Source organism: Octodon degus, unplaced genomic scaffold, assembly GCF_000260255.1.
Source record: "Octodon degus isolate 3935 unplaced genomic scaffold, OctDeg1.0 scaffold00131, whole genome shotgun sequence".
In the NCBI taxonomy this organism is placed as follows: Eukaryota; Metazoa; Chordata; class Mammalia; order Rodentia; family Octodontidae; genus Octodon; species Octodon degus.
Genome location: NW_004524707.1, coordinates 3,197,233 through 3,218,280, shown reverse-complemented (window position 1 = coordinate 3,218,280; position 21,048 = coordinate 3,197,233). Strand labels below are relative to the sequence as shown.

At 50.6% G+C, this 21,048-nt stretch overlaps 1 protein-coding gene across 2 annotated transcripts in view; it reads left to right on the top strand.

Moving 5' to 3' along the window:
- Positions 1 to 21,048, top strand: part of Plxna2 (plexin A2) — a 205,160-nt gene that overhangs the window by 126,376 nt on the left and 57,736 nt on the right. For both annotated transcript variants that reach the window (XM_004641153.3, XM_023701235.1), the window contains exons 5-10: positions 4,649 to 4,749; positions 7,728 to 7,851; positions 9,399 to 9,552; positions 10,112 to 10,208; positions 13,027 to 13,141; positions 20,385 to 20,585. In XM_004641153.3, coding sequence (XP_004641210.3) covers positions 4,649 to 4,749; positions 7,728 to 7,851; positions 9,399 to 9,552; positions 10,112 to 10,208; positions 13,027 to 13,141; positions 20,385 to 20,585 — 792 coding nt within the window. The remainder of the gene's footprint in view (positions 1 to 4,648; positions 4,750 to 7,727; positions 7,852 to 9,398; positions 9,553 to 10,111; positions 10,209 to 13,026; positions 13,142 to 20,384; positions 20,586 to 21,048) is intronic.

Here is a 21,048-nt window from a genome sequence, read left to right as displayed (position 1 = left end):
ACCCCGTGCTTTCCCCAGTAACTCCCGCCACCACTAACCTGGCAAGGTCCTCACTGGGGTCCGACTCACCCCCTGTGGGCTACCCATTCTGCTGAGCTGAGAGGACAGTAGAAGAGCACCCCACACTCAACACACCCTGCAGAGCCCTTCCCATGTGGAATCAGGCCAGGAAAGGCACCAGGGATGCAGGGCCCTGAGGCAGAGGAGCCAACAGCACGGTGTGAGTCACCTTTAATTAGGAGTATTTCTTAAGTAAATGACTTAATAGGACAGTTATATTCATTAGAGGCATAATTACAAGACATAAGATGAAGCAGGAAAGAAGGGGAGGTACGAAGGCAGAATCCAGTAGGAGGCAGGACCATGGGTCTGGGGCAGCAGAAGTGGGGTCAGGAGAGGGCCCTTGTCCCATCATATGACTCTTGTCACCAGATCCTCTGCTAGCCCAACCACCCTCAGATCCATGTCCCCACAGAGGAGAGGGGAGGGAGCCCTAGACATAATTAAAATGCAATAGTAATAAACAGACACTAATTAAAGCATCATGGAGTGGCCCATTAAACTCTGAATCAGCCCTGACCAAGCACCCCCACCTTCCTGGCATGGTGGACATCCAACAGCAGAAAGTATCCTGCTGCCCTGGAGCCTCCAGAGACAGGGCCACTTCGCCTATTCCTCCAGCCAGGGCCTGGCTACCACCTGGGCACAGTGAGGTAGCTCCTGACACAGAACACTGGAACTTGGTCCTTTGCAGACTCCAGAGACTCAGAATTAATAGAATCAATAGAGCATAAAGTTATTCCGGAAGTTCTGTTGCTTTCCACTGCATATGCCAAACTACTGTGCTTCCTGACAAAGCCCCCATGATGAGATTTGATTATGCTTTCCAACCCTATAGCCTGACGTTTATAAAGCTGTCCTAAAGGAGCTGAGGTCATCTCTGTGATTGTCAAACTATAGCACTCTGACGCATCACTTGGAGAGATGTCAAGACCCATTTGGGGTAGCCCAGGCCAGCTTTTCTGATTGAGTGGACCCTGAGTTTTCTTGTCTGAAAAGCCCACAGTCCATTCCTTGACCACCATCACTCCTTGAAAGCGGCAGGGCCACCTGTTTATGGAGGACATCCTTTTGCCCAGGGAGTAACAGGCTTATGCTCCTGTCTTGCCCACCTTTCCTGGGGGAGCCCTAACCCTTTCCTTCTGGAACCTTCTAAGAGCAGACTCCTACACGTCTGCGTAGCCTCCCTGTGCTCTCCCTCCTGGACACCCATGTCCCACAGGAATACACTGCCAGCGGTGGACCTGGGCTGCACCTGTGGTTTTCATTTTGCTGATAGCTAAAATGGGCTTTGTTCCAAAAAGTGAGAAAAAAAAAAAAATTTTATGTAACCCAATATGTATATAAAATGGCAGCTTTCAAAATGTTAATAATGAATTATTAATGTGATATTTTATTTCTGTTCTTTCCTCCCCTAAGCCTCCCGAGTCTAGTGTGTGTCACAGCCTTACCACACACCTCTGCTCGCCAGCTCCTCTCGGACGCTCCTAGCCATGCAGGGCTGGTGGCCCCCACACCAGACGGGGCACACACAGAAGCGTGTTTTGTCTTCACTTTGCATTCTCTCACCCCTCTTTAAATATCTCTCTTAGAACACCATCACTTTCTTGTTTTTATAGCCAGTCAGTTTGCAACTTGAGGGTGATGGCTGTGTTTTAACACTGTTGTTTTTTTTTATTCTCCTGAAGTGGCCTGTATGGAGGACATGATCAATGAGCACTGGCTGATGAATGAACATAGAAAGCCATGAATATAGGGACATCTGACTTGCAGGGCCCCCTCCCAGTCACTGTGACATTTCTTTCCTCTGGTTTGTGCATGGCTGTTAGATCTCAGAGGGAGCACGATTCTAGTCGTAGACCCCCCCCCCCGCTATAAGTTTCCTGTTTCACTTTACTCTTTAACTCAGTGCATTAAAAAAAATCCCACCAAGAGGGCCCAGGAAACAGGAAAAATAGTTGTGCTGTTGGTTTCATGTTTGGAGAAGAACAGGGTTTCACTATCTCCGTGGCACTTGGCGTGAAAGTGGGCTTTGTTGCTGGAGACACTGCGCCCATTCAGGGCCCCCGTCCCCAGCTGCTGAGAGCCGGGCTGTGTTTTGACAGACGGGCCGAATGCAATGCAGACAGTTGTTTTAATTTCCAGCCAGATGCAGACATCACTCACAAGGAGCCCGAAAGCCAAAAAAGGGAGCTGGGCCCTTGGCCTGCCGCTCTCAGGCCTAGCGAGGCAAGTTGGAGGGGTCAGCAGAAACCCAGCAGGCAGCAAGGGTCCCAGAGATCCGCAGGCGCAGGGAGGCACCTCCAGCAGGCCCCCGTCCAAAAGGTGCTTTTTGCAACCAGCTCAGCACATGCGCAGAGCATGGGAAAGGGCAGGGGAGATTGGCCAGTGGTGGTGACGGCTGGGGGTTATCTGTCAGCTGTCAAGTCACCCAGGTCAGAAATCATAACTGGCTTCAGACAGCAGGCAAACTATCAGAAGTAGAATCCTGGACTGTCTGAATTTGAGAGATGAGTCCAGCCTTTCTCTTAGGGTAGAGATGCCTTAATAGGGCATCACAGAAAAAATATCACCTTTACTGGGAATGAGTCCCAGCAGTTGGTGTCTGTTGGGGCAGCTTTGTCCGTGGCCCTGTTGCTGCCAGGTGGAGCCTGTCAGACCCTGGAAAGAACCCGGGACACCTGGAGACTCCTCTCCTGAGGACTAAAGAAGCATCTGATGTCCATCAGCTGCACTTAGATACCTCTTCCGGCCACCTCTCCACATCCTGGCCACCCTCTGGGAAGGATCTTGGGTTAAGCAACTCCCCATAGGGAGGCAGCAGAGACCTCAACTCAGAACGTCCTAGTGCGGCCACCTCACTCGGTCCTGACAATGTATATCTGTCTGGATATCTCGTGATCATATCAGGTTCTCTAGCCATGACCTCCCATGTCGTATCGCACATAGACTCATCTCAAACCCTCCCATGTATTATTCTTGAAGTGTTTTAGACCAGCTAGTCCCAAAACTATGCTCAGAATATTCATTTTTTTCAAACCAAGTTTCAGCACAGCTACTAACCCTACCTGCATTTTATCTTTTTATTATTGAAGAGAATTAGGAGTGCTTAGGACTGAGGCTGTCTCTCATTCACAGAAGAGCCTGTGACAGGGCATGGTAGTTTGTAATGTTGTAAGGCTGGATAGGGCTCCTAACAAGGAGGCCAGCCAGCCCTGACCCAAACTCTGACGCCTGTCTGCGGGTGAGGCTGAACCTGTCTGTGAATCTGTGTTCCTTGTGTTCACGGTGACACTTCAGCTTGGAATGTCCTTCAAAGACATTCGGAACACGACTCCTGACAGTCCTGGCTAGCACTCCTCTGTGCTGTCAAGGCCCCTGGCCCTTGCACAGTCCCTTGCCACACACAGACAGGCAGCGCAAGGCCAGGCAACTTTGTCAGCAATTCCTGGCTACACGAGCTGCAGAGCTCTGCGCGGGCAGCGTGGGCACTGTTCGCAGTAGTCCTGTCGCTTAGCACCAGCACGCCGCGGAATTGACTTCTGATAAACCTCCGCTGAATGAACAGCATCAGGGTCCCTCCTGAGCTCTCAGGAGCATGCTGTGCAAGTGTCTCTGTCACATATTCTGTCCCCCTGCCAGAGGCAGAACAACTGTGTTGTCGCTGGACCCCAGGTCATGTTTCACCTGAGCTCACACATTCCGTAGGTGGGAGGCCCTGTATCCTAGCAAATGAGAACCCATTTCTGGCCCAGCAGCTGTTTCTGCAGCCCATTCGGCCTCCTGCCCCAGTCACGAACAGATACTTATGACACAGCAAAAGGGAGACTTCGGTCCTCTGACCCCTTGCCTGGCCTTTCTTGTCACATATGCTAGGGTGGGGAGGGGGTTGGCATCAGAACAGGCCTAGCTCAGATCCCTGTAACACCCCACCAGAAAGCCAGGCGTTTTCAAGGGCGTACCACAGGGGACGCAGAGGCCGCATCTGCAGATTCCTGCTTTCCAGGCGAGACAGAACAGACAGGCAGCTCCTCTCTGTGGAGGTTCCCATGTATCCAGATTTTTCAAAGGCTGGGAGATTTACTGGGGAAACTGAATACAGCCATCAGAGAAAGGATAATTGGATCCAGGTGGTATATTGGGTTGGCTGTAAAGAGGCTGTGCTGTACTATGAATATTATTTGATGGGAAAAGTTTCTCCTTTTCTCCCCTTTTCAGCGTGCTCTGCGCAGGCAGGATGTCTCAGCCGGAGCCCAGCTGAAACCTCTTCAGCGATGAGTCTGTGCCACTCAATAGCCTTTCAACAGAGTTAACCATTCTCAGTACTTGCTCCGGCCTGCTCAGCTCTGTGGAGGATGCCAGTGGCAGGCTTGGAGAATTTTTTTTGCCTTTGCCTTGAAAACGTATGCTGCTTGACCATCCCTGACCCCACCAGCAGAAGATGAGAGGCTAAAGGCCACTGATGCACTCCGATGCCGCCTTGTCAGGGGACTTAGCAGTGCAGAGTGGGGGGCTATAGGTGCATCTGGACATGCACCTGCGAGTTGTCACAGCTGACCTCTCTGGCTCCCTTCTCCCTCTCTGGCAGGTCACCAGGGTCCCTGTGGAGTCATGCGAGCAGTACACGACTTGTGGCGAGTGCCTGAGCTCGGGTGACCCTCACTGTGGCTGGTGCACCCTGCACAACATGTAAGTAAGGGGGCGAGGGCTGCGGAAGATGGGACCTTTCCTGGGATGATGGGGCAGGGCAGCAGTGTGCAGAAAGAGGAGCGCGTCCTTCTCTCGAGCAGTGTTCTTACTTGTGGCACAAGTGTAGGGCAGGAAAGGTAGTTACCATGGGTGCCTCCTCTCTGCAGGCCTGGCCACAGGCTCCATCCTCTCAACCTCACTGAGAGGTTAGGCTGTTTGCTTTTATCACTGAATGACCTCAGCAGGACAGCTATAGCATCTCTCTAGGTTTCCCAAGAAATCTGTGCCTGCTCTAGCCGGAGGCATGCAGACAGTACTGCTCTGGCTGGGTGGGGACGTTTAGCTGCTGTGTGACCCTGGGTGAGTCCTCTGACAGCTCCAGGCCTTTATTTCTCTGCTGCTAAATAAGGAAAATGCCTATTTCACAGGTGAATTGTAAAGACTAAATGAAATAATAAGTACTTTGGAAATAAGGAAGCCCAAAAGAGGCTACACAAATCAAAATAACTATTATGGACTCCATACCCTCGGGAGGACCCTTCTGGCCTCATTATTTCATGATTCCAAGAAGTCCGCATCTCACTCCAACTGGCCTCACATCCCTATTCAGATACATCCCCCATTGAATACCAGCTCCATAGAAATGCAAAATCACACTTAAACTTCCTAATTTGAAGAGCCCAGAGGGACTGAAAAGGGTGAAAACCGATAGGCTGGAGCTGGCTAGGAATTCTCTTGCCCAATGGAGTTGGAAACTCCATGGCCTGGTGCCAGCCAGCAGAACATCTCCGTGAAATGTGCGGAGTTTGGGGCGGAGGCGGAGGCGGAGGGCCAGAGTTCAGGGTCCTGCACAATAGCTCTTGGCTTCCAGCCTCTGCAGCAGGTGTTGGGAGGATTGGGGGGGGGGGGCTGGTGCTTCACAGATGCAAAATCCGGACTGGAATGCAGGCTGCAAATATTGCATTCCAGCTTAGGTTTCAGCGGTTAGAGATTCCTCAAAAAGTGCTGTGAAAATGCTTGTAGCGCAACCCAGTCTCCACACAGATCAGGAAAGATGCAGAAGCTACACACCTGTACCCTGCAACCCTGAATTGCCCTAAGGGGAACGTTCCCAGCACTGAAGGTGACCCACCAGCCAGGAGGCTCTCCCCTCCAGAGAGTTTTTATCTCTGAAGTGCCTAACAGCCCACCCAGCTTGTGCAAAGGTCCTGGGCTGCTTGTTCTCTGCTCTGCAGGGGCCAAGTCATCTGCCCTTCCCACCCACCTGCCCACCCAGTCCTGGTGCTTGTGAAACTTTTCCAAGTAGAACACAGCAGAATTACAGATCAGGGATGGACACTCATTCCCCCGCTTGTCTTAGCATCTGTTGAAGATCAACAATGCCCCAGTCTCCCAGCTACCCCGGATCACCCCATCATCTCCTGGACCAGGCCCCCATGGGTCCTATGATGGCTGAGCCTCTTCAAGAATGCTGATCTCCTCCACTCCCGGCAGCTCGCCTAGAGTCTGCCAGTCCCCCACCCCCAATCTGGACACACCACTCCTGGCCACTCTGCCTGCCAAGGGCTCGTGGGGAGAGTTTGATGTTCATGCTCAGAGCTTTCTCCTGACCTGGTAGGACTCATCTTCACCAGACCTTCTGCAGTACCCCGCCCCTGTCTACCACCAGACTCCCCACCAAGAGGGTACCAAAGAGATAGGCCAGCCCAGGTCCCGGCCAGCATGCCATGCTGGCCGCCCTTGGCGGAGATAGAGGGCTGCGGGCGATGGCTGAAGGCCTGCGGGTCCAGGGGGATTTGAAACCTTCCTGTCTTCTGTATGCCTTGCTCTTGCAAGTGTATTATTGTCTCCTGGGCTATTTATCTCTGTTAGGGCTGTTGCCATAAATAGTATGATAAAAAAGAGCCATTTCAGTGAGTCAATGAGATAAAGGCTCCAGTCAAGAGCTCACTTTAGAGCTATCTTAAGGATTCACTTAAACCTCAATAATTCTTTTCTTTGACAGCATTCATATTTAGCTCCACTATGTTTCTGGAAAGGAAGAGGGGAGGAGCTTGGGGGAAACCCTGCTGGATGGTGCAATTTTGCAGCGTCCTGGGTTGTTTGGTTTGGAGCTGCCTCGTGCTCTCCACTCCAGGGACACAGCAGGTGACACCCCAAAGCTCCCTCTGGAGCATAACTGTGTCCACCTGCCACGTGTGGGCAGAGGACCTGGAGCTGGGATGAAGACTTCAAGAGCAGCAACCACACAAGCTTTCTGACAGAGGCAGCCCTGGCCACCGCCCCATGTCTGTCTCTCTGTCTCTAGGCATTATTTCATGACACAAATATTTATTTAAAATATTCCCTGTGACAGGTGGAATATCCCAATGAATAAAACATAACTTTTGCCTTCAAAGAGCCATTAATCCACCCACAATCATAGGCACACTGCCCCATGCAGCTAAAATCCTCTTCCTGCTTTCTAACTTTGGAAGAGAATGCGAACAGGAATCGTTGTTATCACTAACAGTGTGCCAGGGCTGAGGCTGACCTGGCACCAGCCATGTGCAGGGCCCTCACCTCCCCCACTGCCCTTGCCCTTCCACAGCAGAGACACCCGAGAACACAGACGAAGTGTCTTGCCTGAGAGGACACCGAAGGCAGCGGGCCTTGGGCAGACACACCACCCCGGCTCCAGAGTGCGTGCTCTGAGTCCACAGCAGCTCCTTCCCCCAAGCCTCCTCACTCGCCACCCGAGTGCCCAACAGTATAGACAAGGATGTCTTGTCTACGTCAGTTGTTCCTTTCCTTGTGCTGAAAAGTGTTCCTTCTCCATCTGTCCTTAGCTGCCTGTGACACAGACCCCTGGGGAGTCCCCAGAGCTCTCTAGGTCACCAGGAGAAGACAAGCCACAGGCCTTGGTACCCATCTTACCCAGGGATCGAGCCAAGCACGTGGGCCCCAGGCCTGACCTGCTGTGAATCTGTCTCCCTCAGGTGCTCCCGCAGGGACAAGTGCCAGCGGTCCTGGGAACCAAATCGCTTTGCCGCCAGCATCAGTCAGTGCATGAGCCTGGCAGTGCAGCCCAGCAGCATCTCTGTGTCTGAGCACAGCCAGAAGGTGGGTGACCCAGGGGGCATGCACACGAGGGCCCAGGGTGCGCCTGGCAGGGGTGCGCCTTAATGCTTACCCAAGTATCTATACACTGATCTGGCTCCAGATGCCCCAAGGAAACTGAAAACCTAGCAACTCCTGTGTAAAGGGTATAGTTTTCCATACTCCTTGCACATCTGTTACTCATGGATCAGTTTTGTAAACCCCAATTTTGCCTTGAATGATAAACTCTATGACACACTACTTCCAGTTCCAAATATCATTGTCTGTAATGTATGCTATATTTACAGTCATCCACTTGTTTCCTTCTCTAAAGAGATCGGCAAGCTGTCTGTGTATCAATATGAAGTCAGCATGCACTTAGAGAAGGCAGGAGAGCCCTCACCCAGGGGTCGTGGTGCAACCCAAAGCCTTTGCGCCCCAAGTGCTGCTCCCAGGGTTTAGGACCTTCCACCCCATCCTGTAGGTTTCAGCTTTCTCAGAGCCAAGGGACCAGGCAGGGGAAGAGGTTGTACCTGGGTCCCCCTAAAGAGGAAACTGAGGCAAACACACACATGAAAAGGTTGGGTGACACCTTTCATCACTGTGACCAAGAAAGCCACTGCCAAGCACTGAGAGGACGACAGAGAGAGGCCTCCACCACCACCTGCCAGTTGCAGGAAGACTGGAGTGTCACGCTGTGAACCTAGGGGCATTCCTCTCCCACACAGGGAGCCTGTCACATTTTTTGCCTATTCAAATACTCCCTGGCCATGTATTGTGACAATTGAGAAAAATATTATTGAAAAATGCACTGAATTGAGAGCAACATTTTGCCAGTAGATATTTTCTCAGTTAACAAATGCTTCTGAAGTCTGTAATATTTTTACCACTCAAAAGAGCATCTTCAAACTTGACCTGAATGGAGACTGCAGGCCCCCATATAGGAACCCAGAGGAAATAGGTGCTGCAGAGCTGTTGGTAGCCTCTTCCCCAGTCCCCAGAGCTCCTTACAAACCTCCTGCCCCACTCCAGAAGAACCTCTGGAGAGCAGAGAGCCCCAAGAAGCAGCGAGCTGGAGCTCCAAGAATCCGCAGCCTGTAAGCCAGTGGTAGCCAGAGGAAGGAGCTCCTCTCTCCACCAACCTAGCGCGCTCCTGGCAAACCTCCAGAATGGTGATACGTGCTCTCCCAGGAGCCCAGGCTAAAGCCTCCCTTATGAAGACCTCAGCTCTTGACTTTGGATTTCCCATGGTACTTTGCCATTGATTTCCATGTCCAAATGAACAGGATCTAAGATGGATTTTGGTAACTTTCCTTCTTTGTCCCTAACCCCTAGTGCTTTCTGAGGCTGGACAAGATTGAAAAATCAATTAATAATAATATTAATAAAGACCATTGGCCCTGTGCACCACTGAGCAATTAATTACCATAATTGTTCATTGACACAGCTCAAGATCACCTGGAGCAGCTCCCTACTTTGATAGATGAGGTCAGGAGAGATCAGTGAGCAATAGGCCTGGGCAGGGCCAGCCCTGAAGCCTGGGTCTCCTGAGCTCTTTGCTTCTCCCACAGCTCAACCTGGTTGTGAGTGACTCTCCAGATCTGTCTGCAGGCATCACCTGTGCCTTTGGGAACCTGACAGAGGTGGAAGGGCGGGTGGCCGGCAGCACTGTCATCTGCATGTCTCCTGGGCCCAAGGATGTCCCTGCCATCCCTCTGGATCAAGGTAAGACATGTCTGCTGCCAGACCTGGAGGCTGTGGGCTGCTCCACATAATGGGGCTATAGGTCACAAGTAGCAGGCACAGAGTTGCGCCACCCAGTCTTTCAATACCAGATGCTAATGCCAGCTTGGAGAACTTGCATCTGAAAATAGAGTGTCATGGCCCACAGCTCAGATTAGCATGAAGGGAAACACTTGCTCCTTGTGGGTTACAGCTGCAGAGTGCACAAAGGGCTGAGATGGCCTGGCCCTTCTGGGGATGAGGGCAGCTTCGTGCCTGGCTGGTTCTCTCCATAGACCTAGGATTTGAGGGGCTCTGGCTTGATATTTCTAAAATTATTTTAGCAACTAGACATCTCTGACTGAGGCCAGGGCCACCATGAAATCTGTTACCTCCTCCCTGGGTGTGGGTCTGAGGGGTGGGCAGGTAACCAGACAGAGGTTCTCTCAGGAGAAGGATCGGTTGGGTTCCATCTACTGTCTGTGACCCAGAAATGCCCTTTCCTGCAGATAACCCATGGAGCCCGCAGGTTTTCATTCCTTCTCATTCTACTTTTTTCCAGACTGGTTTGGACTAGAGCTGCAGCTGAGATCCAAGGAGACAGGGAAGATATTTGTCAGCACTGAGTTCAAGTTTTACAACTGCAGTGCCCACCAATTGTAAGAACTTGTGGGAATTGGCCTTGGGCAAGTGGAGTAGGGAGGTGAGAGTGGGGCTCCATCCCTCTGGGCCAAACTCCTTTAGGACAGAAGCAGTGTGGTAGGCGCCTTGTGGCTTCCTTAGAGGGCCAGGTACAATGTGTGGGCAGAACTGGACAGCATTCATGCTCCAAGGTCTTCAGGCTCATTCCAGCTCCCCCGCCCTCACTACCTCATTCCATCTCCCCCGCACTCACTACCCCAACTCTCTTAAGCCAGGACAGTAAAAGGGCTCAAGACCCAAGAGCCATGAGAAAAGATCTCCATTGTAGACCAATTGATGATGGCTTTGTACTTGGAGTTAAGCAAGTGAAAAAGAAGTCAGAACAAGGGGCATCAGCTACTCACATACCCCCCTGAGGATAAGACACAGAGAAAGTAGCCTCTCTGAGCACACAAAGAAAGGGCCTCAGGTAGAGGAACTGTAGAGCATTTAACTCCCCTGTGCTCCTAATCTGCCCTTCAGTTTGATAATCAGGAGGGAAAACCAGACAAACTGAACTATACCCCTAGAGGGGCTTGGGTTCAGCTCAGCTGACCTCACCAGCCACCTGCAGCACCTTGAGGCCTCCCAGTGGTGCCATCCCAAGAGGAGGCCCCACAGCTGTGCAGGAAGCCAGGAGCGGGAGCATTCAACAAGTAAAAGGAAAAGTCAGACATGAGGGAGAGAGGAGCCTATGCTTACATTCTTCTGATCCCAGAAGAGAAACTGAGGCATGGAAGCTGAGCCCTCATACACTGTTTGGATTAGAAAGAAATGTGTCTCATGCTTCGAGGACCACAGGATTGCCATAGGACTGACAATCATGGATGGGTGTCCAGCAAAGGGAAGCATGCAACCCACAGCTCCATGCCAGAGGGGTTGGCAATCGGGCAGAGCTTAACAGCCCTTCTTTCCCTTTGTTCAGGACAAGAGCACTGAGGTCTGTATACAGGCAGAACTCTAGGTTCAAGGAGTCTGTAGGGACCAAGTTGTGGGCACTGTGGGCTCAGCATCAAGGTGGGGAGGGGTGTGCTTGCCGGCAAGCCCCAAAGGAACTTTCAGCCATTAAAATAGACCAGTGAGCTGGTCCTTTGTCTCTCCCCATCTTGATTTGCATGATCAGAATCATCTTGGTTGTAATATCTCTACAGTAGCCAAGGAAACGTATCTGAACCCATTGGGACAACTCAATAGATACGCAGAGAAAGATGGAATAAGAGCTAAAAATGGCCAGCAAAGAACCAAGCAGCTCAAATGGTGGCCAAAGTTGAGATGGGCAAAAGTGGGCTCTGACTCCTGAATTCCAACCCCAGGTAGTTGCGGGAATGCCTATAACTCCAAGTGAGAACCTGCCAGCCTCCTCACAGACTAACATAGCAAGGCTAGGACCCAATGTTTGTGAAAACACCCTCACCTCCCTGGCAATTCAGTGTGACGTCACCACTTTCAGTGATGGGTTGCTATGGCAACAGAAATGCTGTCACAGGGAGCAGCAAGTTCTACCAGGGGAAAAAAAACTCATATCTCCTTGACAGACAGATTGCATTTTGTTGCCTATCGGGCTCTTCTCCCTTGGCATCCATATGTAAAAGTCACAGCATCAAGTTCAGTTCCTCTTTTTAATATGGTAGACTGAGGTCCAAGAGAATCAATGCTATAGTGAGCATCACAAAATTAGCCAGTAAAAGCGCTGTGTCTACAGCTCCAATAGATAGCATCATTTTTTGGTCCTTGGTCTCTTTTCATTATTTACTTGCTGAATCATGAGATCTTATCAAGAGTCAATCAATCAAAAAGTATGTGACAAAGCATTGACCTCAGCTCAGAGACTAAACTTTACACATAAGCAGAAAAGGAGAAAAGTCATTGACGGAGGTAAAGGAAGTGTAGATGGGCTACAGCACCTCGGCACACAGGCCTATGAGCCAGGTGACCCTTCCTTGCCGCCCCAGCCAGCCAGATAGAACCAGAGGCCCACCAGGTGGCGCCAGATTGCAGACCTCCATGGCAGGATGGTCTCTTTAGGAAAGTGGAGGTGATGCAAGCACTTGAGACTGACACTCGTGGTTAGCACTGTACTTTTCAAAGCCATTCCCTGTATGTTCTCTCATTTGATGCCGAACATCCCTGTGGAGCAGAGAGGACTATTTTATTACAGGCTGGTCAAAAACCTCCAACTCACAGACAAAAATGACTTACTCAGGTGAGTCTAGGCCCAGGCTCAGAGGCAAGACTGGACTCGTATCTGCCCAGGTTGCACCGCTGTGCTCCTGCAGCCTCTCTGTGTGATAGGCTGCTATGTGTTGGAAAAGATTTACTACCAGCAATTAGAAAAAAAAAATCTAGTTTGGGGACGGCAAGATAGCTCATAGTCTAAATCACCTGTTTAGGCAAGCTTAGGCAAGCACACAGGAACCACGGTTCAATCCCTGGCATCACATGCTGAGCCAGCCCCACCCTCCAAGGTGAGCTGAGCCAGCCACACACACACACACACACACACACACACACACACACAAAAAAACCTCTAGTTTGTAGCATTTGCCAATTTTTGTGGCTTCAACACACCCACCAAGGCAAATTTTCAAACTCCCAACATGATGTCAGGGTCCTTATAAGATATATTCTCCATCTGAGGTGTTCCTGCAGCCAGAAAATTAGAAAGAAACCAGGACTAGAGTTACAGAATCTTCAACCCACCTGGCTGTTCTCCTGCGAGGAAGACTAAGATATACATAGACTTCCAGCATGACATGTACCTGCAAGCCTGAGCTCTTGCTGTCCCCATCCTTGCAGGTGCCTGTCCTGTGTCAACAGCGCCTTCCGCTGCCACTGGTGCAAGTACCGCAACCTCTGCACTCATGACCCCACCACCTGCTCCTTCCAGGAGGGCCGCATCAATATTTCAGAGGTAAGAAGTTTCACCATGGCCTGGCCGCATTCTCACTGAGTCGGAGCTGCCTTTGGGGCTGGTCAGTCCATTGGCTTGGCTGTCGCTGGTCCTGGCCCACATGAGTCCTCTTGCCCAAGATTCTTCATGTCAGGAAGCCATGTCACTATAAAGCTCAAAGATGTGGTAACAAGTGACTCCAGAAGGAGAGACTGTGTGTGTGTGGCTCCTCAGACTCAGCACATTCAAAAGCTTGAAGGTAGTGCATTGAGAACAAAGGCAGAGAGGACACAGCCAGCCGGACTCTGGAGGAGTATCGCAAGGGGTGCTTATGCTAAGTCCTGGGCTTTGCTTGGCTGCAGACATGGTCTAGTTCAACAGAGCAGCCAGCCTCAGCAGTGCTTTCATGCCAGCTTGTCTTCCAATGCTAACATTCAGGGATTCTCTAACTCTGACTCTGACCGGTTGGTAGCCTTGGAGAGAGAAACCCAAGCTAGTGAAAAGAAGCTGCCGTGGCCAAGTGTCTGTTTTATCATACAAAACTTCACCCCTAAAGCCTGCTGCACTTCGGTTATCAACACAGTGACCTATGACACGGCTTATCTTTCCAAACATTCTTTCAATCAGCGATTGAGGTGTTGACTTTCCACATGTCCCCAGCACCCCTCTGCTAGTCAGTCTGCCCTGCTCTTCATGCCCAAAGATGAGCAGTTTGTTTTGAACAACTGTGAAGACCATATGTGTTCACACAGATGTCCACATCCATGTACATGCATTTCCTCTTGTTCTATGTTTTAGAAAATTCAAATAGCAGTGATGGTGTAGCATTTTCCTATCCTACTGTCGGCTTCATACACCTCTCCCTGCTGCATGGGATGGCAAGGACTTTATTGTTCAGCTCTTGGGACCTTTTTCAGTGGCTGTTGGCAGACTGCGTGCAAGGGATAATGATGGGCCCTTATTCCATGATGGAAATCGTGCCTGTCTGTCTGAGATGCCAACAGCTAGAGGCTTCTGGGTCTCCATTAGTAAACATGGGAAGAGAGAACTTCAGAGTTTCCTGAAACAAACTCTCATAGCCATGGTTTCTCCTTAGTTTCCAAAACAATATGTTCTAGAAAAGTGAAACTCATCTACCTGGAAATGGAGAGATATAAATGGTAGCATGAGAGACAGACTCCTCCACAGAGCCTCAGAGTGGTGGGACCAGGTACCTGGTGCCTGAGGATTACCCCAAGGGGAATTCTCTCTGCCCAGTGGGTGCGCTGGCACACTACTGGCTAAAAGCACCACGCTGGCCTTACTGGACGTTGGGAGCTCATTTCAGCCCTGAGATTCCACAAGGGAAGGAAACCTACCTTCTTACCTTGGGAAATGGCCTGAGAGCTGAGGGCTAAAGCAGAATATGGCTTGGAATCCTGCAGGGCAACAGCTAGGGGAGCAGCCACAGGAGGGCCGGGGAGTGAGTGAGAGATCGTGACCGACAGCCTCAGAAATTGCCCTTCACTTTAGGACCCCAGAGCCCAGAATCAGGGTGCGGTGCAGGTGTAGACCAGAGCCTGCCTCATTTGGCCACCCCCTAGGCAGAGAGAACCCCAAAGCCACACCTGAATGCAACCTTGCAGCTGGAAAGGAGGTGAGCCCTTAAGGTCAGTTCTCTCTTTGTAGGAGAATAGAGGCCTGAGGGCTGATCCCCAAGGCTACCTGCAAGCAGGCCAGATCTCCTGAGCACCAGTAGCTGCCCAGAACTCCAGCTCCCTCTAGGCCATGACCAGAGTTTCAGGCATTCCAGAGAGAGCTGTTGCCTCCCAGCTGCTCAAGTACAAATTAATACCAAAAAGAGCCCCTGGAAAGTACAACTTCTGGTCCTTTCCAATCCAATTTCATATCCTTGAAGTCTGGGGCTTGGCAGTAGAGGAAGGGTTCTTCTGTCTCCTCCATCTCCATCCCCTGGAGGGAGATTGGACCTGATGACCGCTCTCTTTCTGGCTTGCATGCTGGGCTCGACATGCTGCAGGGCCTGACTTTCAGGAGGACCATGAGGGGAAGCCCAGACTTAAGGAGATATTGTGCAGAGGCCCCTCGAGGTTGCCAGGGCCACTTCCTGTGCTTCCCAAACACCTCAGCTCTCCACCATAGTCCATCATATATAGTCATGCTCAGGTCCTGGACTTTGCTGCCCGCAGCTCTGCTCTAGAAGACCCCTATATTCCTGAAACTTTGAGGGACAGCAGAGGTGCAGTGCCAAACTCGGGTGAGTTTCCTTTGCTCCCTCAGGAGCCCCGTTCCATCGTGCCATTACCAGGTCTAGGCATCCCTTACTGTGTCTCCAAGGTCCTTAGATTATCCTCTTTTTACTTCCAACAATGTGGCAGGTCTTTGAGTCAAATTTTATGTATCTCTGCCTTCTAGAAATAATATATAGCTGATTATCTCCGTTGGATAATGTAGCAATATTAATGCATCACACATTTGTCACTTTTTCACACAGGGTGGGAATTCTCCAAGAGTGCTTCCAGGAGCATGCACACCACTCACATCACCCACAAACTAGTTAGAAATTCAAATCCGTGGGTCCCAGTCTGGTTGGTGCTGAAGACTGAGAACCACTGACGTATGACGTTTCAGATGATGCTGGAAACAGCCCAGGAGCTTCACATATGCGTATCTCACACCTATAGGAGCCAAGAAGCCAAAATGTAGGGGCTTTGCCCAAGGCAGTAGATAACTCAGGCATCCCAAACCCTGAGTAGTGTGCTTTATACAGAAAACCAGAGCCTATGAGCATGTTGACCCCAAGGCAGCATGCCCCTTGCAGGATAGATTCAGCCTGGCCCCTTGCTGGTGGTCATGAGGGTCCAGGATGTGGCTGAGCCAGTGCACATCCATCTCCACAGGTGGAGGAACTGCCCATGGAAGGCAGGTCAACAGTGCCCTTCCCAGACATGATGGGGAGAATGTAGGCATACGCACTGCCTCTGCTCCCATCATTGCAGAGTCATGCTGACATTTGACCAAGAGGAGCAGCTCCCCTGAGGAATGCCATTCAAATATAAAAATATGAGAAGGTAGCACCTGTTGGTTGCTCCTCATATATGCTGCATTGTGTGTGTGTGTGTGTGTGTGTGTGTGTGTGTGTGTGTGTGTGTATGCATAACTCTCACTCAATCTTCAGCTGCTCTGTGAAGGTGGTTCTAGGACAGATAGGCCGAGTTCTAAACAAATGAAATATTTTCACGGCTATCATCAGTTGAATACAGACATCAGGACTCAGAGTCAGTGTCCCAAGCTGACTGTGACTAAGCGGACATTCTCTATTGCTGCGTACACACACACACACACACACACACACACGTGAACAATGCACTACAATGACACTAATAGTTGTTAGTCTGGCCTCTTGCCACTTACGTCATACTTCACACCCTCCTTTCATGCCATCTAGGGTTGTCAGGTAGCATGGCCACCACCGTATAGATGAGGAAACAGAATACAAACTGGGCCAATAACGAGGCAGGCCTTTCTCACACGGCAGCTCTCTGGTGGGCCCCAAGCTCTGCCTCCCCAGGCTGGATAAGGCTGTGACATGGTGAGCAAGCGGTGTGTGCAGGAGTATGTATGTCTTTCAGCTTTTAAAACTCATCTCCCTCCATGGCTAAACCAGGCCTAGTGAGATGTAGATACATAAATACCTTCTTTACACCCTGCCCCAGGGGAAAGATAGAACCAAATAAATCCGATTAGCTTTCCAGGATGCTGGCTGCTGTCTCTCTTTGAAGTCCAGTGGGTGAAGATAATGCCATTTCCACATGGGAGAAGTCGTTTCAGAAGGCCAACAGGTCCCAGCAAGAAACTGCCAGTGCACAGGGGCATCCAGAGGATTGCACAGCCCCAAGGCGCGCAGTGCTCCATGTCAGGGTCCCTGCCACCCCGTAGTTGAATCCACTCTCCAGCCTCCTCCAGCCCTGATGTCCCCACATACAACATCTGTGCATCTCAGGCTAGATGAAGATGCTGCTGAGGAGGTGATCTGGCTATAGTTGGCCATTGGACAGGAGGCCTAAGAGGACCAAAAGATGTTACTCCAATAGATGGGAGGGTCAGTCGGACCAATTAGCCTCTTAAGAATGTTAATAAGTGTTAACATTTGACAGAGAAGCATTTATGATTACTGCCTTTCCAGTCCTTTGAATAAGTGTGTGTGTGTGTGTGTGTGTGTGTGTGTGTGTCCACAGAATCAAGTGGCTTGGAAATGACCTCATTATATCTGATGCAACCCATCACCTTCCTCAAGCCCCAGATGTATTAAAGTTCCAACACATTGGCAGTTCCCCAGCCGCCAGCTCTTCTGCACCAGCTTTCTCCTTCCCATGGCCACTTCTACCCACGACCTAGCACCCCTCGCTGGTGGACTCACCAGAATCCTCCCACAGCCCCAAAGTCTGAAGGTCCCATTGTGCTCCCATTGCCCACAATAGAGAGAGCACCATGGACTCCAACGACTTCTTCCCTTTGCTCCAAAACACAGAAGGAAAACTCCTGTCTGGCCTGAGAGCAGTAGCCAAACAAATAAAGCCTAAGAGATTCTTTCTCTATAAGGGCAATCCTGCAACCTGTTTGGCATTTGAGAAGATCCTAAATCTAATTCCTAAAGATCTGAAATAGCAGACCAAGGGAAAGTCTTCTGAAATTCTAGGATCCCTTCAAATACTCTTGAGAGTCTTCATAAAGTGTGCTTATCATTCTCCAAAGCCCATGCAGGGCAAAGCAGTGTGTGTGTGTGTGTGTGTGTGTGTGTGTGTGTGTGTGTGTGTGTACACTTTATACGTGGTATACATGGTCATCTCTGAGTACCATGGGAAATTGCACCTAGTACCCCATCTGCTGGAAGCTCAATTCCTTTGGTTATATGCAAATAGTGCAATATTTGTGTATAACCCATGAACCTTCTCCTGAATATCTTAAATCATCTCTGTATTACTTATAACAACTAATACAGTGTGAATGCTGTGTAAATCAGCCCTACTGTACTGTTTAAAGAATAACAACAAGAAAAAGGTCTGTACATGTTAAGAACCTATGGAATTCTTTTCAAACATTTTTTGATTCTTGGTTGGTAGAATCCACGGATACTGAGAGCGGATTGTGCTTTATGTTATCAAAATTAAAAGAACTGTACAGGGGTTTACCAACCCTAAACATCATACTTCCCAACACCCATCTCAAAGACACTGCTACTGAAATTTGAGATTTTATTCTGAGCTCATTAGAGATGACCGACAACTGCTCACCACTTGGAATATATCAAGTGGTTCAGAATCTAAAAGTCTATTCTCCCTCACAAGCGGTGTGCACATGCATGCACACACATACAACACTATCTATCTATCTATCTATCTATCTATCTATCTATCTATACCGCATTATACCTTAGCCTTGTTTCTATCCTACATTACTTATCATATTTGATGTTGAAGTTTTTAGCCACTAAGAGAATGGGACATAACATCCTTCTCCACCAAATGTCTGGGTTTCCCAAAAGTGGAGTTTTCTTTTTTTGTTTTTTTTCTTTACTATAAATACATGAAAGCCTCTATCAAGAATGCCACAGGGAGCGACAGCAGAAGTGCAGTAGAGAGTAGCTGGGCGCGGAAATCAAGTGCGAGCTCGTGTATAGACCCATGTGTCCCAGGGTTGCCTCAGGATCCTGCACCTTGTGGCAGCTGCGCCTGCCTCGAAGCCTCACATGCCGATGGCCAAGGGACAGAAGACAGCACTAGTGAGCCTGAAGCTGCATGCAGACCCGCCCGGACAGACTTCTGTGGGAAGTGCCCGCTGGCCAGCACATGGAATCCCCGCAGTTCCTTAACAGACTCCCACACACCCGTACTGTGATCAGGTGGCTCCGGGAGCCATGGCCCTCTCCAATCCCAGTTTCTAAAACCCGAAATCCTCCTCACATCTGCTGATGCACAGGAGTCAGGCTCTCCCTCACCTCTAACCAATCTACAAAGGTGAAGCTGAACTGAAGTTTGAAGATCCCTTCACCTTTTGCTTTGTTTTCTTCTTTATATTTAGCATCCCGTGAACAAAGACCAAGCTCAGCAAGACATAGGTCAGAAGCTGAGATGAAAACTCAGGGTAAAGGGGCAGAAAAGAGGCAAATTTCTTGTCTGGAAGCTCCCTACAATCACAGAAATTCGGCAGTCCCTACTCTAGGACAGCAAATGCCAGTAGCATCCATTGCAGGCCTCATAAGTAACTCTAGCCCCAGGAATTCCCAAAAGCTCCTTCCAGGAGCAAGGTCTAGGAGAAGGGGGTGGGAAGGAGGTTCCCCTGGAGTTGATCCTTAGAGATAGGAAATGGTTCTCTGGGAAGGAGATTTCCATATCCTCGCTGCCAGGAGCTCACGGCTTCCCTGGAAGAGAAGGAGTAGAAGGAGGAAATTGGAGCTGATAGAGAAGCAGCACGCAGATGCAGAACAGAAAAACTCAATCTCTTTCTCACTTTCTCACTCAGGGTCCTTCCCATGCTCCTCCTGCCGCAGCTTTCTTGCTTGGGTTTTGTTTTCCAAAGCAACATGGCATTCATGCAGGGCCTGGTAATGAAATGAGATAAAAAGCCAGAGCAAGTATTTAGAGCAACGCAGGGAGGGCCTGATCCAGCTCCTAGAAAGCCCAGCTCTGCTGGAGCCAGGAAGCTGAAGCTGACGATAACGGGCTGCCTCAGGCACTGGACAATGTGAGGGGCAAAGGAGCCAGTGCTGTGGAGCCAGATGAAAACAGAGTGGGAGCCCGAGCTGGGGGCAGGCGCTTTGATTCAGTGTCTTAGGGATGAAATCCACAGCGTGCCGTATTGATGTTAGAAAATTAATTCTTGGACTGTGATGCACAGGCCTGACATCTTTGCAGGACGCTGATGTAGTGCCTGTCTTAGTTACTTCCTTATCACTGACTGGGACATAGCTCCCAACACCCATAACTTACAGAAGGAAAGGTTTACTGTGGCTCACAGTTTGTAGAGGGTTCAGTCCGTAGTTGGCTAGCTCTAAGGCCGAGCAGCAGGGCAAAGGAAAAGGCATGTGGTGTGGCAGGCAGGAAACACAGAGGGACCCTGGAGTGCTGGGAGATATCATTTTCCCTGGTGATGGGGCACGGCCCTGGACACAGAGTCTCTGGCCTGCCATCAGAGCAGCCCCTGCCTACGCCCAAGCGAGTCAGGGTGTGGGTGGAGGGCAGCTCGAGCCTCTCTGCTTGCTCCCCAGGACTGTCCCCAGCTGGTGCCCACAGAGGAGATCCTGATTCCAGTTGGGGAGGTAAAGCCCATCACCCTCAAGGCTCGCAACCTGCCCCAGCCGCAGTCCGGCCAGCGCGGCTATGAATGCGTCCTCCACATCCAGGGGGCCGTCCACCGGGTCCCCGCCCTGCGCTTCAACAGCTCCAGTGTCCAGTGCCAGAACAGCTCGGTAAGAGGCCAGGTGGGCCAGACCGGGTGCAGGGCTTTCTCTCCTGCCCATGCCAAGGCCTCAACTGACCCCACTCCCTAGGAACAGAGGCAGCCACAAACATCCCCGGCCCCTCATTCAGCCAAGGCTGGGCAGGTTAGAGGTACTGGGGAGATGAACCCCCAGAGGAGCCTCACTGCAGAGCTTGAGATCTTGAGATCTTGCTGACATTCAGAGAATGAATTCCCTGTTCCCACACAGAGTATGAAGGACCAGAAGGGTGTCACTGGCAACTGTGAGAAAAGCACGGTAGGAGGTGGGAGGGGGAAAGAAGGAGGGCACATTTTGAGAACAGCAAGGGTTAAATCTGCCCCAGTGGTGGAGGGAAATCACAGGAGGTGTTTCATTATGGTCTGGCCCAGGGAAGATGTTTTTATCAGCCAGCTCCTTGTCTCTGACCGTGGGGGGTCAGCGCAGAGATGGG